This window comes from Galeopterus variegatus, unplaced genomic scaffold (assembly GCF_000696425.1).
Source record: "Galeopterus variegatus unplaced genomic scaffold, G_variegatus-3.0.2 Scaffold229, whole genome shotgun sequence".
Lineage (NCBI taxonomy): Eukaryota > Metazoa > Chordata > Mammalia > Dermoptera > Cynocephalidae > Galeopterus > Galeopterus variegatus.
In genome coordinates, this window is record NW_007726340.1 from 187,097 (window position 1) to 200,511 (window position 13,415).

Here is a 13,415-nt window from a genome sequence, read left to right on the forward strand (position 1 = left end):
AGAGAGAGAGAGAGAGAGAGAGAGAGAGAGAGAGACCTGGGGAGTACATTTGCTGTCTGCAAATGCCCCACCCCATCCCTACCGCATCCCCACAGGACAGCACGGGGTCGAAGAGGCTGTCCAGGTAGCAGTCCAGCCCCTTGGGCACAGCAGGCTCTCCAAGGCTGTCCGAGTCTGGAGCAGGCGGGGACACAAGAAACTCAGGTTTTCTCCTACTGATTTCTACCCCCACAGCCCCCTAGGCTCCTGCCCCACCAGAGACAGTGGCCATTGCTGGTTGACCTTGGTGGGTCGCTGTCTCTCTGCTGGCCTCAGTCTCTCCATTTGTACCATCTTCATTGTGGCTGCAGTACCCATCGGAGTCAGGCACTTTGGGCATGTGCCCCTGGGGCTGGGGCCTAGTGGGCGTGTCCTCATCCGAGTCCCAGCTGTTCCCAAACACCCTGTGGGGAAGGAAAACATGGAGCAGCTGACCCCCAGAGAGGCCCTGAAATTGGGTGACTTTCTCCCTTTAAAAGGAAGGGCTCTTTGGTGAGTTCCACCTCTTTAAGAACCTGTCGCTGAACTGTCAGAACTCAGCCTCACCCAGCAGCTGGGAGGGGCAGAGCTTCTGCCTGTGGGAGGCCACCTGTGTGAGGAGCAGGTAGCTACTTACACTCTGGGGCCTCCTCTGCCAGCCATGGGCCCTTCTGTGCCCACAATGAAGTAGGACTTCTGTCGTGGGAAGTCCCTGAGCAGCTCCAGGTCTGACACCAGGTCCAGCACATAGTCATGGCCAGCCAGCTCTGCCCACTGGACCCCATTCTTCATGGCCACCGTCCAGCCCCGCCAGCCATCTGCCAGCCCCCTGGTGATAGCATGCAGAGGGATGGAAATGAAGGATGGAGCTATCAGGCACTACCTGGGTAGACCCTGGGATATAAGCCAGACCCCAAGCAATGAGAGTGGACCCTAGGGGACCCTCTAGGGGATCTGGCCTCCTGCCCCTCTCTTCCTCCTACCCTCCCTCCCTCCAGGTGCACCAGGGTACATTGGGCGAGGCTTTCTAGGAGCCAACCTGTGCCTCAGAATGTCTCCAGCCACCTCTTCCCCCGTACTCCAGGAGTGCACTGGGCAGGAGAACTGGTCACCTGGGAGGCAGCGGGTGCTGGGCTCAGTCTGGGGCATCTGCACTCCAGCCTTGCTGTGTTTTCCTGCCCCATCCTCCTCTCGGGCTTCCCCAATTTTGTCCTGGGCCCCTGTATCTGCATCCTTGCTGCCCCAGCCCCCTGTCTCCTGGTCCAGGTCCAGTCCCCCAACACTGACACTGGTGCTGAGCCACATCCTAGCAGGCCCCTCCCCAGGTCCAGAACCTCCCGTGGTTTCTGCCGACCCCAGGACATACTGGTCCCTGCTGACTCCAGCTGCCCCTCATGAGGGAGGGAGAGAAAGCAGCATGGGGTGGGGATAGGGCAGCTTACCATTGAAGCAGGTCACGTCCAGCGCCATGCTGGCCCTCTCATGGATTGCTATCCACTCAAGCTGGGTTGGGGGGAAGGTGCGGGCAGCCCCTAGGCCCTGCTGTTGGGCCCGGCCCATGGCCTGCATGAGATGGTGCTGACACACAGCCTGGAAGCCATTCTGCCCATAATCAGACACGAACCTGATGGGTAGGAGTTGCAACCAGGATCAAGAGGGATCTGAGGCTAGCTGAGGGAGGGCTAGGGGGATTTTGACTCTAGTATGAGAGAGGTCCAGACTAGCCCAGAGCTCTAAGGTAAGCCTCAAACTCCCACAGCTAGTTCAGAAGGGTCCCAGATTATAGTCCAGAGCTCAGAGACTATACTGAAGGGGTCCCAGGCTAGCCCAGAATTCTAAAAAGGATCTCAGGTCAGCCCAGAGTTCCATGGCTAAGCTGAAAGAGGTCCAGACTAGCCCAGAGCTCTAAGGTAAGCCTCAAACTCCCACAGCTAGTTCAGAAGGATCCCAGATTATAGTCCAGAGCTCAGAGACTATACTGAAGGGGTCCCAGGCTAGCTGGGAAGTCTTTCAGGCCAGGACTGGGGTCCAAAGATAGCCCAAAGAGGTACCAGCTTGTTGGAGCAAAAGGGCATTAACAGGGTATGGCCTGCAGCTGGGGTGGGCAAGAACCCAGACTCTGGAGGACTCTGCCCTCCTTCTTTCACCAGGCAATGCTGGGTGATTCTCTCTCCTACCTGAGCCTCACCTCCAGGTTCTCATCTACAGAAGAGATGGTGGTGAGGGTTCAACTCGACCCAGCACCAACGAGCCCAGTCCCTACCAGGGGTGGCACTCCTCATGCCTCCCTGCCCCTCCCACTGCTGCTAGCTCTGGACAGGAGCAGCAGCAGTGCAGGCTCACGGCAGCTACGAGAGGAAACCTAGAGCCATGCTCACAGGAAGGCCCCAGGCAGGCAGCAGCTGCCACAGAGTCACAAGACTGGCCAAGTGATGCCCACCTACTGCGCGCTGGCCCAAGAGCTTACAGCTACCCTGTCATGGGTTCAGAGAAGGGCAGTGACTTGCCCCAGGCCACACAGCAGGTAACTATCATAGCTGGGATTCACACCCAGGGCCTTCCTTAGCTCTCTCACTTGCGAATCATTCTTCTCATGCAGCAGGGTGACATCATCACCATCATGATGGTTACACCCACATAGCCCTCATCATGTGCCCGTTTGTTATATTTCATCCTCACAACAGACTATAAAGTAGGTACTATCATTGTCCCATTTTATAGGCAAGGAAACTGAGGCCCAGAGAGGTTAAGTAACTTGCCCAAGGTCACAGAGCTCATATGTGGCTAATCTGGAATTTAAACCTAGACTGAGTCTAGCATCTGTGTTCTTAATACCCCACTATTCTCCCATGACATGAGAGGTCAATGCTTTTTTCCAAATCCCCCACCCCCTGGTCTTGGCACCCTCTGGGCTCTGGAAGTCCTTCATCTAGTCTGACCTGACTCTTACCCTCTGCAGTAAAGGCCTGCCCTTCTTTCTTGCTTCGAGCTCAGCAGAGATGGAGAACAGCCCTGGCCAGCCTCCATGCCTGAACTTTCCAGCCTAGAGGACTCACTCTTGGCCTGACCTTTAAGTTCCCGCCTCGGGCCTTGCTGCTGGTGCCCCCACACAATGCCCTGGCCCCACCCATCCCACTCACTTGAGGAGGTACTTGTTGAAGCGTGAGGAAGGCGCAAAGCTGCTGAGACAGGCAGCCAGCAGCAGCCAGCCCCGCTCGGTGTTGTGGGCATTGTGATTGTGCCACACCTGGTTGACCAGCTGTGCCAGGATCTCATCCCGCAGCTCGGGCACCTCCAGCCCCTTCTGCACAATGTAGTTCCCGAAGACGTTCTCCTGGGCACCATGCAGGTGGGGGTCGCCCATGAAACGCAGGATCTAGGCCACAAACAGATTCTCCTGGGCCTCTCAGAAGTTGTTCCTGCCAGTCCCCACTGCAACATGCATACCTCTCATGTCCCTCCCATGCATCCCCCTGCCCATATAAAAGTACCTCATACTACAACATAACTGCCATATTCCATGCCCAATGACCAGGCAGTTCACCCCAATTATGGAAACGTCAACGTCCAAAGTACACGTTGACTTTCTCTCCTGCTCAGGAACCTTCTATAGCTCCCCATGCACCCCAATCCTCTCTCTGCATCCCTGGCCTCTAGCCAGCCCCTCACTTCTGGCTCCATCTAGACCCGGAAAGTTCTTTCTAACTTTTAGATATGACCACATCCCTCCCATGGATGCACCTCCCATGGCTCCCCAAGGCCCTTGGATGACACCCAAGCTCTGGGTCTGCAATCAAGGCCTTGCTGACCACTCCCACCCTTGCCCTTCTGACTTTCTGTTCTGACCACCCCGATTTCTTCTTCTCCCTGTGGCTCTCCACTCTGTCTGCCTGCAAATTCACCTCCAGCTCAAATGCCCCCTCCTCCAGGAAGCCCTCTCTGACCCTGCCCAGTGCTCAATTAGTGGCCCATCTGGACTCACCACCCTCTGTGCTTCCCTTTGTCCATGCTGGTTGTTACTGGCCAGGGCTACCCTGCCTCCCCCTCAGACTGGGAAGTCCTTGAGGAGAGGACTTGTGTCTTTTCTGGGTGTCCCTGGGAGACTCCAGAGAGGCTCCAAGGCAACCTTTTGCCAGGAAGATGGCTGGGAGAACGAAGGCCACCAGTCCCCAGAGAGGCAGCCAGATCCCCCCCATTGACATAAAAGTCCTCCTCCAAGGAAAAGGCCTGGAGCTCATGGGTTGGGCTTGTGTAGGGCCCAGGAGGGAAGTACTGGGGACTTCATGGCCTGGCCTCATGGGCAGGAATTATAAATCTGAAGGTCGGCTAGGAAGACCCCATACCAGCTTGAAGATGCTCATGGCTTCCACATGGTGCTCAGCTGGCAGCTGTGTGAGAGGCATCCTCAGGGGCACTGTCAGCATCCCAAAGGCAGGTTCCTGGGGGTACAGGGCAGGCACATGAGCCGGGACTGAAAGGCACATCTGGATCCACTGCCCTGTGCCAGGTTGGGGTGCAAGAGTCCATGAGGTAGGGGATCCTGTCCCTAATGTATGGATGGGGAAACTGAGGGTCGGCAAGGGGCTAGTCGGTGGTAGAGACAGAATGAGCCCCCATCTGGGCCCTTCCTGGAGGACAGGAAATTAGATCAGGGCTGATGGGCCGTGGTTCCACAAGTTGTTCACATCCTGAAATATTTCCAGACTGGCTGGTAAAGTCCTGCCTAAATCCCTGAGGGCCCTCCACTGCTCTCTGGGGCCCCTGGGAGCCCCCCAGATTACCTACAATACAGCAACTGAAGGGCATATCTGACACCACAGGGCACGGCCAGGAGCCTGCCCCAGGGTGATGACAGTATCAACTGTAATTGGCTGGTACCCTTCACTAGGGCCCTTTGGGCCTATGCCAGCCCTTACCTTGAAGTGGCACCGGACAAACTTGGCCATGGGGTAGTTGTTGATATCCAGGGGCAAGGTGACACGGGGCTCAGCCTGGAGCCGGGGGGTCCTCACGGGGGCCACACGGGGCACCCTGAGGCCTGTGGAGAGTGGAGGGCATGAGGCGCCCGCTCCTTGTCCACCTATACTCTCCCCTGCCACCCAGCACTGACTCACCTGCCACTGCTTGCAAGAGCCCCACCAGCTCAGCTGGTACCTCCAGGTGCCCCACAGCCACCACCTCCCGCTTGCTCAGCTCCTGGAGGGACAGTGCATGGTGAGGGGATAGCCTGCCACACCCCCACCTGTTGGCCTCCCTCCCTGTCCCCTGCTACCACCAGACCCCACACCCACCTCCTGCTCCCGCAGCCACGCCGCCTCCACCCGGTGCCTCCTTTCTGCCCTCAGCTGCAGGAGAGCAGATGGTCAAGGTGCGGAATGGCGGGCAGAGGTGACAGCAGGAGAAGAAAGGGGGGCAGCTTGCCTGTTACCTGGAGGCTACTGTCCCACTTCACAGATGGAGAGGGGGCACAGAAGCGTGGCCAAGAAACAGGGAGGGGAAAGGAGAAAGAGCAAGAGACAGACAGAGGCCGAGGGCGGAGGGAAGAACACTTTGAGGAAAGAGAGCGGCGCACACAGGAGGATTTCTAGGAGTGGCTGAGCGACATGTGGAGAAAGAGCAAGAGACAGACAGAGGCCGAGGGCGGAGGGAAGAACACTTTGAGGAAAGAGAGTGGCGCACACAGGAGGATTTCTAGGAGTGGCTGAGCGACATGTGATGGAAAGCCCTCTGCAGCTCCACAAAACCTTCAGTAAAAGCTACGTCATTTTTCAACACATTGGGAATTATGTTTGTCTTTCTGGTGGTTGGTTTATATGACAGGACCACGACTGGCATGAAGGTGGCAACAGAACCATGTCCAGTGATGTTCAGGTTGCCAAATTTTAATTGTACCCAGTTAGTGAAGACCCACTGTGGACCTAGCACCAGGCCAAAGCCATCATGTGCAACATCTCATTTCACCCCCTCCACAATCCCAAGGGGTAGGAGACTGAGGCCAGAAAGGGGCTAAGGTCACAGAGCTAGTGAGTGGTGGTGGTGGTGGTGGGGGGATTTGAACCCAAGACTGTCTGAGGCCCCCACAGTCTCTTCTTGGATGCTAAGTGTCTCCTCCCCCTCCCTGCTGCCCATGGATACAGATGGGGCAGGGCCTGTACCTTGAGGTAGCGTTGGCGGCTCATGTACGTGTGTACCAGGGACTGGAATTTCACCAGACTCCTCCTCATCTGCTGATAGCGTTGTCTGGGGGGAGAGAGGTCAGGAATTGGGGTCACAGGATGACAGGGTGACCAAGGAGCAGAGATGCCCATGCCAGCCTGGCCTGGGAGCCAGTGCTCACACTTCACTGTGGGGCCCTTTGGTGCAAAAAGAAACTGGAGCTCAGAGAGGGGCAGTGACTTGGCCAAGGTCACACAGCAAATTAAGTGGAAGGGTCTGGATTAAACCTGCCTGGACCATGTACCTCCCATGAAATTATAGTCTCAGGGTCCCTGAGATGCAGGGTGCAGTCCCTCTCAGCTGTATAAATTTCCACTCACCAGTCACAAGGTCCCCAGTGTGGGTGGGAAGGGCATCCAAAAGCAGAGATGCAGAGGACCTCATCATACTTTCTGCAGAGGCCCCCACCCTCAGCTTGCATGCCTCCAGGGACAGGGAGCTCGCTACCTGAGTTCAGGCACAGCCTCTCTCAAGCCTGACCACAGGGCCCCAAGAAGTCCTGCCTTCTTTGGACCACACCTGGCAAGGTAGCCACGGGCCCGGCTTTGCAGCAGGATGATCTTGTGGCGCAGAGAGCGGAAACGCTGCTGGATGAGGAAGCCGCGGAAGCAGCGCTGCAGCGTGAGGGCTGCCAGATTCAGGATGCGCTCCCGCATGCTCTCCAGCAGCTGGTGTAGGTGTTCCTTAAGAAACAGCTGTGGATAGGAGGCAGGTACTGAGGCGGGTAAGAGCTAGGAAGCTGGACTGGGGGCCCCTCCCTCTCTAGAAATCTGCAGAGACAGAATGGATTGGGACAGCCTCCTGGAGCTGGGCTGAAAGGATGGGTTGGGTTTGGAGAGGTGGAAGGAAGGGCAATGCTGAATCAGGTAGCGGGGTCTGGAGGTGGGATTAGCATTCCATGTACCAGGCTCATGTGGATTGCTTCTCAGACAGTAGTCTTTAGCTTGGACATTTCTGACTACACAGGCTGCAGTTCTAGAGCCCCTGTACTTGGGGTCTCCAAGGGTTGATTGGGGGGTAGGACTCACCTTGCTGACCCCAACGCGGTACATGTTTGGCATGACTGTGCACAGGCGACTCAGCACCAAGACACACATGTCCCCATTAGCTGGCAGGTCATGCTTGAGGGCCACTAGAGAGCGGTACCTGCGGGGGTCCAAACTCAGCCTAGGGCTATGAGACCTACTCCAGGTGCCTGCTATGCCATGGGTTACCACCCCCAGACCCTGTGTCCAGGAGACCCTGCCCCAGTGCTGGCTCCACTCATAATGTCTTCTAATCAGAAAAAGGTGTCAAAATTGTTACAGGTGATTCCAGTAGAACAAGACACTTAACTTCCATCTGCTGGAAACTTGTCATAATTATTAAAATCACCCCTCTCTGCAACCAACACAGATACAATAAAACTATGAAAAAAGGCAAAACAATAAATTTATCTACCATGGTGGTGGTCTTCTGCAGTGTACAGCCTGAGCAACGGTGCATGGCAAGCCCTGTGCTGTGGGGTTGTGTGTTCCTGGGGTCACAGGGTGTGTGTGTGTGTGGGGTCTGTGGAGCTCAGGAACTACCCTGTTCGAGGTACCTGTCTATGAACACCTGGAAGGGCAGCCGCACTGGAAAGCCCTCCTTGCGGATCCTCACAGTCTCCAGCACCCCGGAATAGCGTAACTGGGTCATCACCACATCTGGCTCAAAGAGACCTGGCTCCTATAGGGATGCACAGAGAGGGAGTCTGCTCATTGACCCACCCATGTGCAAAGGGCACTATCAAAGGGGAAATAGGCCCCACAGTGGAGGTCCAGAGAGGCCAAGCCACTTGCCCAAAACCATACGGCATGGGGAGGAGGATTTGGTTCTCCCAGGGGCCTCAGCTCTCACCTTCTTGTGGTTGGGCTTCAGGCAACGCACGAACAAGGGGTTACACCTGGGCAGGGGCAGGAGGAGAGCAGTGTGAGGCCTCAGAGAAGGAGGGTGCTCACCTGCTGAGGGTGATGGAAAGTGTTAAAGGTGAGGCTGGGTGCTCCGCCCACCTGCCCCCACCCCCACCTCTCCATCTTTTCCACCAGATCCAGGAGTGACTGCTGGAACTTGGCAGCCACGGTATGCGCCTTGTAGAGCCGGGTAATGGAGCTGCTCTTGCCCAGGCGCTGAGGGGCAGCCTGCGGAGCGTGGCTGGAGAAGAGGTGTGCTACCACCTGGGTAGGGTAGGCAGCCAGCAGGTGCAGGGGCCAAGGCAGTGAGAAGTGGGTCGGCAGGTATGGAAAACAGACAGGGAGGAGCCGAGAGACAGAAATGAGGAGGGAAAGAGAGAACAAAAGGAGTCAAGCCACTGGACCGGAGGGGTCTACAAGCTAACCGGACCCCATCCTCTCTGCAAAGCCCTGTCCTGCTGCTGTGCACACCTCTCACAACGGGGGCTCAGCACCTTACAAGGGGCCGTCCTATGACTGGCCTGGCTTTTTTAACTTCAGTCTGGGGAACTCACAGGCCCTAACTGGCCCCAGGTAGCCTGCTGTACACAGGTCATTGACTCTGGCAACGACCTTAGGAGGAGAGTGCCCATTTGACAGAGGAGGAAGTGTAGGACCAGATAGCGGGGAGATGCAGTAGGCCTGAGCTGTCACAGGGCCATCTGCTGGCCGGTAGTGGGGCTGGGGCCTCCCAGTGTTCAAGAAACCCAAATCAGGTCCCCCAATCTCTCTCCAGCGCTCCATGGCAGCTCTCAGGAGGGCTCTGGGCAAACAAAACAGAACTCAGTTGGCGGGGAGGGCTGAGAATACCGGGGACTGGGGTTGGGGGGACTGCCTAGCAGGAAGCCAGCCCAGAATCAAGAACGGGGAGGCGGGGCTGGGGTGGGACAATTGACCCAGGCCGGTCGGGCGGGGCCCGTGAGAGGGGCGGGGCCAGGGGATGGGGGAAAGTACAGGGCGTGGCTCAGGTGAGCCAGAGAGCAGGAGCAGGGCTAGGGTACCTTCCCATTTCCTGGACAGGATGGGAGCGGAACCAGGTTTGGGGCGGAGCCAAACTAGGTGGGAACGCAGCTGGCCAAAGCTACGTGAAGCCAAGATATGGTAACTCCAAGGCCGGACCGTGGGCTGCGCGCTCCGGGGCAGGGCCTCAGCAGCTGAAGTGAAGCTTGCTCACCCGCGTCCGGCTGTGCACAAACAGGTCCAGCACGTCCTGGCGCACTTGGTCGTGGTTCTTGTCCAGGAATTTGTGCACCTAAAGAAGGGAAACAGCCGGGCAGCTCGGGCTGGACTCCACTCACCCCATCCCGTGCAGCCTGCGGGGCAGGGTAGAGGGATAATCCACCCCAGTGTGCATCAGCTTGCTGGTTCCCTACTCCTCCTCCTCTGTTCAGAGGCTCAGAGAGGTTAAGCAATTTACCTGTAGTCACACAGCTGGGAAGTGGCAGAGCCAGAACTGAAATCAGGTGTGAGTGTCTAGGGCCCACACTGTGCTTCTATATCTCCAACAGCTGGGGGAACCACAGCACCAGTGGCCATGCCGGCTGTCTTATGTCTCACCTGGTAGGTGACCTTGCCTGCGTAGTGCTTGATGGTGAACTCGGGCAGTGGCATCTTGGGTTTGGAGTAGAGTGGGTTGGCGCCGTGGTGGTAGTGGCACTTCTGCAGGAACGTGTGGTCTGTGGCCTGGGGGCAGGCAGGGGTCAGTGGGTGGGCAGGGAGCCTGGGTACCCCATTCCTGGTCTGGTGGCAAATTCTCCAGCCCTGACTGCTCCCCGGTAGGCACCAGAGAGAAACAACTGAGATTCCCATGGCTGCCCATCTTCCTGAATGAGAGTGGGGGAAAGCACATTAGCCAGGCACTGGAGGTCTAAGTGGACCCTCCAGGCAGGTGTGGCCGACTCAGCTCCCAGCTGCCTCTGCACTTGGTAGTCCCACTGCCATTCTACCCTTGGGTTTTGCAATCAGGATTTGAGGCTCAATCCCAAGGTCACTTCCTCCAGGAAGCCTTCTGTGACTTCCCAGGCTGGTGCAGCCCCTCCTCTGGACACCCACAGCCCCTCTCCAGCCTCAATCACCCCAGGTTGTGAATGGTAGGTTGGGTGTCCCGACATCAGGCCAAAACAGAGGAATGAAGGACTCAGGGTGGGATGAGGCTCAGAGATCTTAGTGACCTAAATAGACTCATAGAGTGCCTCAGGCTCACCTGGGGAAAGCAACACTGATCATCAAGGATGCGCAGGATGCCATAGGGCTTCAGTGAGATGAGGTTGATGCAGGGCTGATTGTCGGCAAAGGTGATCTCCCGCCAATCAATCTGCTCCCGGATGTACTCCTCCTGTGCAGCATGCAGTAGGGGCTCAACCTCCTAGCCCTGCCCAGGGCCCGCCCATCCTACATCCTAGGCGGCATCTGTCTGAAGGAGCCTGGCCAGGGGCAGCCCTGCTTGCATAACTCCTAAAACAGGGATCTCACCCCCTAAGGTAACATGAACCATCTCAGGCCCCTGCTGCTCCCTCTCCCTGGGAGGGGGCAGCAGAGGACAAGAAGGGCCCCCAAGAGGACTCCTTCCTAGGCTCAGTATCCCAGCACCTTCCCCTCCAGGTCACAGGCTTTCACACGTCCTGATCCCCCCACCCCCAGTTTAGAATGCCTTTCCCTCCATTTGTCTACTAACAACCCTGCACTTGCCCTTAAAGAACCAGTGTATCATCATCTGTCCCCAAGGAGACCCATAGGCCAGTCAAGATAGGGATGGGGGTGTTAATGGGGGTCCACACACCTGCTCCTCCTGGAAGATGATCTTGTTGAAAAGGTACTGAAGGTTCTCGTTTGCATAGTTGATACACAGCTGTTCAAAGCTGTTGAAGCTCAGGTCCTGCCAGGAGGATGGTGAGGCTGGACCTGATCCCTCCTTGGCCAGAAGCCCATCTGTCCCCGCCTTGGACCCTGCCCATCTCCCCCAGCCCAGGCCCAGTGCCCTTCCTGCCCTTCCATGGCTGCAGCCTCAGAAAATGGAGTCCAACCACAGACCCCCTCCTCAGAACCCTCCATGGATCCCGCTGCAGAGGATAGAGCCCGACAGTCTTGGTCCTGTCAGCACAGGTAGTGGCTTTAGCCTGGGTACAAATCCTGGCTCTGCCACTTTTAGTTGTGCAATCTTGGGCAACTGCTCTGTGCCTCAGTTTTCCCATCTGTAAAATGGGGATACTGACAGTAACTGCCTCAAAGGGCTGTTGTAAGGAAGAAGTGAATTAACAAACACAAAGTGCTTAGAACAGCACCTGCACATAATAGGTGCCATAAGAGTGCTTGCTGTTGCTTTTATCATTATGATCTTGCCCTGCCTCTCACCATTTACCCCACTGTGCGTGCAACACAGCAGTCACCCCCACAAGCGGACGTCCGGTTCCCCAGACACCATGCCCCGCCACGCCTCCCAGCCTTTGCATATGCTGTTCCCTCCATGTAGAATGCCTTTACTGGTTTTCAGGAAAGTTTCCTCCCACTCCAGGAAGCCTTCCCTGACCCCTGCCTAGTTGAATTAAGGGTCCCCTCTGGATTCCCCCAGCGCTAGGCTGCCTCTGTTATGGCTCTGGTCACGTGGGTTTTTCAGTCTGTGCTCCACCCCCACCCAGCCCCACCTGGAAGCTCCCCAAGGGCAAGGCCTGGTCTCATCTTTTCCGGGGCCCTTGGTATTGAACAGCATAGGGCCTGGCCCCTGGAACCTCAGGGAGTGCTCATGTGGAAGTGAAAGAAATGGAAGGGGACAGGGAGACAAAGATAAGGGAGGGTTCCCCAGACGGAGAATGGTGTGTGCTATAGGCAGAGAGACGGATGGGAAGGGCAGCCCACCACACTTACAGCCCCCCCAACTATCACCCACCCACACAGCCCCACCTCAAAGCCATAGATGTCCAGGATGGCGATGGACAGTGTGTCCTTCTGTGGGGACACCAGTGCGTTGACCCTGGCGATGAGCCAGCTGAACAGCAGTGCGTACAAGACCTTGGCGATGGCATCCCTGGAGCAGAGGTGGTGCTCGGATGGGTGGGGCACAGTGGGGGAGTGCTGGGGGCCTGGGGGCTCAGGCAGGGAGGGGCACGGCCTCACCTGGCATCCACGGCACTCTCCACGGTCAAGGGTGTGAAGATCTTCTCTCGCATTGTCTCCTGGGGAGAGACATGCCCCTTGAGTGGCATCAGGCTAGCCATGACCTCCAGGAAACCCCCAGAGGACTGGGGAGGTGGGGGGGTGGGAAGGTGGATGGGGTGGGGAAGGGAGGCCAGAGAAATTGTATGACTTGTCTTAGGCACACAGGTGGCCAGAGACCAGACAGAACACCCTCCTCCCTTCTGCCTGGTGACACGGGTGGGGGTGGGGGCTGCTGGTCTAATGAGGGAGACAGAGGCATAAGCAGACACAGCAACAATGAGATCAGCCCTGGGAAGTGGGGAAGAGCTGGGTTGTGAAAGTGCAGATGAGACACTGACCCAGCCAGAGGTCAGAGATTTCTCGAGGGAGGGATACCTGCATTGGGTCTTGCAGGATGAGTAGGTGGGAAAAAAGGAGGAGCATTCCAGACGGAGGGAACGGCCTATGCAAAGGCCTGGAGATTGCAGCTTAATGCTCTTGGGGCCTGACCCAGAGATGGACAGGGACAGAGAGAGGAGAGGGGCAGCCCACAAAGGATGGGGCTCAAAGCAGCTCTGTCCAGGCCCTGGCAGGAAGCTTTGTTAGAATCCCAGGTGCTCACAGACTCACAGTCACTTTGAAGGTGATGGCCTTCTGCAGGCCCTCAGGTGAGATCTGCAGCAGCTCTGCCACGGCCTGTATCTCTCGGGCACTCACCACGGAGGCCACCTCCTGCGCATCTGCCTGTGAAAATACCAACAGGAGTGTGTTTTGAAATAGATAAGCCAAGTTTAAAGTTCACATAAAAAACAGCAACAAGCTAAAATAGCCAGGAAAATTCTGAAAAAGAAGAGTGGAGGAGGCCTTACAAGGTAGCACACGCATACTATAAAGTTATAATAATTAAAACAGTGTGGTCATAGATACAGTGCACAAACAGATAAACAAAGCACAATAGAAAGCCTGGAATTAGACATTAATGTATACAGCAATTTCGTATGTGATACGTATTTTTCAGAACAAGGGATTAGGACAACTGAGTAAGCATCTGGAAGAAAAAGTGTATTCCTACCTCACACG

At 56.6% G+C, this 13,415-nt stretch overlaps 1 protein-coding gene across 1 annotated transcript in view; it reads right to left on the minus strand.

Annotated features, from left to right (window-relative positions):
* MYO15A (myosin XVA) overlaps nucleotides 1-13,415 on the minus strand; it is a 53,187-nt gene that overhangs the window by 24,412 nt on the left and 15,360 nt on the right. The window contains exons 13-35 of the mRNA XM_008566220.1: nucleotides 12,966-13,079; nucleotides 12,315-12,373; nucleotides 12,102-12,225; nucleotides 10,984-11,079; nucleotides 10,408-10,539; nucleotides 9,762-9,887; nucleotides 9,379-9,456; nucleotides 8,281-8,429; nucleotides 8,113-8,158; nucleotides 7,817-7,941; nucleotides 7,263-7,380; nucleotides 6,754-6,929; nucleotides 6,174-6,258; nucleotides 5,310-5,363; nucleotides 5,133-5,214; nucleotides 4,935-5,056; nucleotides 4,362-4,457; nucleotides 3,159-3,394; nucleotides 1,461-1,642; nucleotides 1,058-1,130; nucleotides 656-847; nucleotides 283-443; nucleotides 83-174 (exon numbers count right to left, since the gene is read on the minus strand). Coding sequence (XP_008564442.1) covers nucleotides 83-174; nucleotides 283-443; nucleotides 656-847; nucleotides 1,058-1,130; nucleotides 1,461-1,642; nucleotides 3,159-3,394; nucleotides 4,362-4,457; nucleotides 4,935-5,056; nucleotides 5,133-5,214; nucleotides 5,310-5,363; nucleotides 6,174-6,258; nucleotides 6,754-6,929; nucleotides 7,263-7,380; nucleotides 7,817-7,941; nucleotides 8,113-8,158; nucleotides 8,281-8,429; nucleotides 9,379-9,456; nucleotides 9,762-9,887; nucleotides 10,408-10,539; nucleotides 10,984-11,079; nucleotides 12,102-12,225; nucleotides 12,315-12,373; nucleotides 12,966-13,079 — 2,718 coding nt within the window. The remainder of the gene's footprint in view (nucleotides 1-82; nucleotides 175-282; nucleotides 444-655; nucleotides 848-1,057; nucleotides 1,131-1,460; nucleotides 1,643-3,158; nucleotides 3,395-4,361; nucleotides 4,458-4,934; nucleotides 5,057-5,132; nucleotides 5,215-5,309; nucleotides 5,364-6,173; nucleotides 6,259-6,753; nucleotides 6,930-7,262; nucleotides 7,381-7,816; nucleotides 7,942-8,112; nucleotides 8,159-8,280; nucleotides 8,430-9,378; nucleotides 9,457-9,761; nucleotides 9,888-10,407; nucleotides 10,540-10,983; nucleotides 11,080-12,101; nucleotides 12,226-12,314; nucleotides 12,374-12,965; nucleotides 13,080-13,415) is intronic.